The sequence below is a fragment of the Olea europaea genome, unplaced genomic scaffold, assembly GCF_002742605.1.
Source record: "Olea europaea var. sylvestris unplaced genomic scaffold, O_europaea_v1 scaffold2955, whole genome shotgun sequence".
NCBI lineage: Eukaryota > Viridiplantae > Streptophyta > Magnoliopsida > Lamiales > Oleaceae > Olea > Olea europaea.
This window is the reverse complement of record NW_019248162.1, coordinates 15,065-18,530: the sequence shown is the minus strand read 5'-3', so window position 1 is coordinate 18,530 and position 3,466 is coordinate 15,065. Positions and strand designations below refer to the sequence as shown.

The window sequence follows — 3,466 nt, the reverse complement described above, 5'->3', positions numbered from 1 at the left end:
ATTTTACGTTCAATTTTAAGTAATTACCATTTAATCCAAGTTTATAATGTTTTTTTCAAAACAGCCTAAAAATATAGGGTATTTTTGTAAGTACCCCTTAATTAATTAAGGTTGCTTGTTACACAACACTTTGGTGGTGATATGTGAGTTAGCCCATTCCTCTGGTAAGTTGGGGCTTTGGTTACATGGGCCACTTGGTGGATTTATTTTTGGCCCAAGATGATACATAACATATCTATATTACATTAAATTTCTTGTAGCTTCAGTGCTTGTATCTACAATACAATGCAAGAGATTAAGAGGTAGCCGTTCTTGGGAGTTTCTTGATATTCAATCATTGCTTCTATTTCATCGTTCCTCCCTTTGTAATATTTGCAATCACCACCGCCATTATCCTTTGTGGGTGTAAAGCTTGTACCTACCAAATGTAAGGGAATAGTTGTGGGTCGAGCCTTCTCAATTGGTGTTCATTTGTTTGAAAAATTAAGCTCAGCTTCAAGATTTCTAATGGATTCCACTTGCACAATATTTTTATATTGCTTTAATTATTTATTTAAAACAAACAAAATTTCATAAGAAATAGAAATAGTGAGAAAAATATTTAAAAAAAAAAACATATATAAATCTTAAAATTATTTTTCTAAAAAATTGAAAATAACATTCCAATTAATAAATGGATTTCTAATTNACTCGAAAAGCATTGCGTAATGCTATTCAATTCCATTGGGATTATAAATCCAATCTAGGTGGACTTAACGTGATATTAAATAAATCATTTAATTTCACCTTTCATTTAACCTATCATCTAGCGCCACCTAAATTAGGGTTGCAATCCCGGATTACAAAGCATTACTCAAAAAGCATTGGTCAAGCGTGCGAGAGACGCCCTACCAATTTCCAAGTTATGACTGACTTGGGACTCCCATTTTAGGCACGGAGGACATGCGATCAACTGGAAGTTACTCTTCTTTATGTAAAATCCTCAACCATTCTTCGGTCTCTAACCAAATGCACGGAGTAAAATTGACGGATCACTACATTTGGAGATAATTGCACAAAACTAAACAAGTTAACATTAACGGTAGCCACAATTCCAGAATAATTTTTTCGACAAACAGTTTGAATTCTAACCAAACTATACTTTCTCATGTCAATAACCAAAGTATTATTTGCATTCAAGAGCCATTTAAAGATTGTACAAATAGGAAAGCAAAACCTTCAAATATCAAACAAGAACGGGTCATCATAGTCCCAAATATTTGCCGTTGGATACTCATCATCATCAATAGGCAATGGCCATAAAGCCGGAGAGGCGGCGGAATCAGGCACCACCGGATCTGAAATGTCAGGCGCCACCAGAGGTTCAGTGATGGCCTGAGAAAAGCTTGGCGCAACATTTGCAATTGAGTTGATTTGATCGTACACACAATAGTTTTGACGCTGCTGAGAATGCAAATCTTGGAAATTTTGCTGTTGATGATTATTAGGGTTTGGAATTGTGGGTCCAGACTCAATATTCTTCACGTCACTTGTTCCGTACCTCTGATGCACTAATCCTAGGTTTTGTGTACTTTGTACCACGTTAGGGTACTGTTCGATCGAGTAAAATCCATACGGCACATAGTTTGCCACGCCTCCTACGGAGGCGACAGGCGGCGGAAGTGGTGGAGTGGAGAATGTAAGGCCAAAGCCAGACGGGCGAGGCAGTAAAGGACGAAGGTTTTGGGTGGAAGAAGAAGAAGAACGGGAGGAGGATTGACCAGATGCGCCACTTGCACTTCCGCCACCACCTGAGATTTGTAGATTAAGCTGAGCCCTTGACCCATATAGAATAACGGCTGCACGGTCATACGCTCTGGCTGCATCCTCCGCCGTGGCAAACGTTCCGAGCCACCGCCGAGTTCTCTTTCTGGGCTCACGTATCTCGGCCACCCACTTGCCCCAGCTCCGCTGCCTTACACCTCTATACTTAAACTTTCCATTATCGGGCCCTCCTTTGCCTTTACCTCTCTTGTTGCTCTTGCTGATATCAACGCCGGTAGCGGTGGTGCTGTCACTGCTAGTGGTGGTTACAGAAATTGGGTGGCCACAAGTGATAATATTATTAGGGTTATTGGAATCCGCGCTCATATTTGGTTGATATTGCCTCGTTGTGTGTTCAACCAATTAGTCAAGAGAGAGGACAGTAAAAGTGGTGTAGGGTGGTGGTTTGCAGCAGCGCAACGCTGTAAATGGTGGATGAGGGCGGTGCTCATAAGGACATTACTTGTTCATTTATATACACTCGGAATGCTCCCGTGTGAAGAAACATATAGGACCATCGAGAGAAAAAATTCACAAAATCTTTTTTAGGATTATAATAATATGGTATTATATTTTTAATTTTGTAATATATTTATGTGAGTTTTTTGTATGAATTTTTGTAATGTAATTAATTACTTCATTAATGAATTGTGTTGTGTTGTAATGTAATTAATTACTTCAATTTAAATTGTGAAAATCTTATATATTTTGGTAGCCGAATGATGGTGGTTAGTAGAAGGTGGACTACAACTATTACGATAATAATCGATGATAGAAAGAACGTGTGACTATTCTCGACTATTAGCAATGACGGTAGTTGAACTAGTTAATAATATTTATTAAAGTTTGGTGAATTAAACTTTAACATATCTACATTTAACTTATTAACAATACACTATTTATTTGTTAATTTTTGACATCGTGTTAAGTTATTAATGTAAAGTTGTTTACATAATACAAAAATAAAATTTACAATACTTTGTTTCATTGTTTATCATATATCTTCAACGAGAAAATGTTGATAATTCTACGATTGCGTGGTATACTTTCTGGCCTCTTAGCCACAGAATTGGAGGTATTGCACTTGCACCACTTTTGCCTGAATTTTACCTCTATCTACCTCAATTCCATCCACTGAAATTTGATGCCCAAGCACGATCCTTTCTTAGACCATAAAGTGACACTTCTTCTAGTTGAATACCAAATTTGTTTCCTCACAACATTGTAAGACTAGAGCTAGATTTTTCAAACATTCATCAAATGAAGGCCCAAAAAACTGAGAAGTCATCCATGAACAAATTGATTAACGTTTCTACCATAAATGAGATGGACAGCAAACAATTCTAAAAGTCAGTAAAATATTGCATATTTCTAATGGCGTCCGTCTATATGCAAACGTGGCATAAGGGCATGTGGAATTGGTATTTTCGTGATCCTTTGACGATGGGAATCTGATTATAGAGCTTGAACATCCATCCAAGAAGTACTTGTGAGAATGCGTGGCTAATCTCGCAAATATCTTATAAATAGACGGCCGTAGGAAGTGATATTGACGAGTGACATTATTGAGCTTGAGGTGAGGTAGTCAATGCACACTCGCCATTTGATGATTGTCTTGATCGGAATGAGCTTATTGTTATCAAACTTTTGTTAGAAAAAATGA

The 3,466-nt window shown here is 37.4% G+C and overlaps 1 protein-coding gene across 1 annotated transcript; it reads right to left on the bottom strand.

Moving 5' to 3' along the window:
- Window positions 1-1,218: 1,218 nt before the first annotated feature.
- On the bottom strand, window positions 1,219-2,130 carry LOC111384619 (ethylene-responsive transcription factor ABI4-like). The gene has a single exon (XM_023008924.1). The coding sequence runs from the start codon at window positions 2,128-2,130 to the stop codon at window positions 1,219-1,221; it is 912 nt and encodes a 303-aa protein (XP_022864692.1).
- Between the last annotated feature and the right edge of the window lie 1,336 nt (window positions 2,131-3,466).

Excerpts from the sequence above, each read along its gene's own strand:
- LOC111384619 (XM_023008924.1), bottom strand. The coding sequence starts at position 2,130 with ATGAGCGCGGATTCCAATAACCCTAATAATATTATCACTTGTGGCCAC.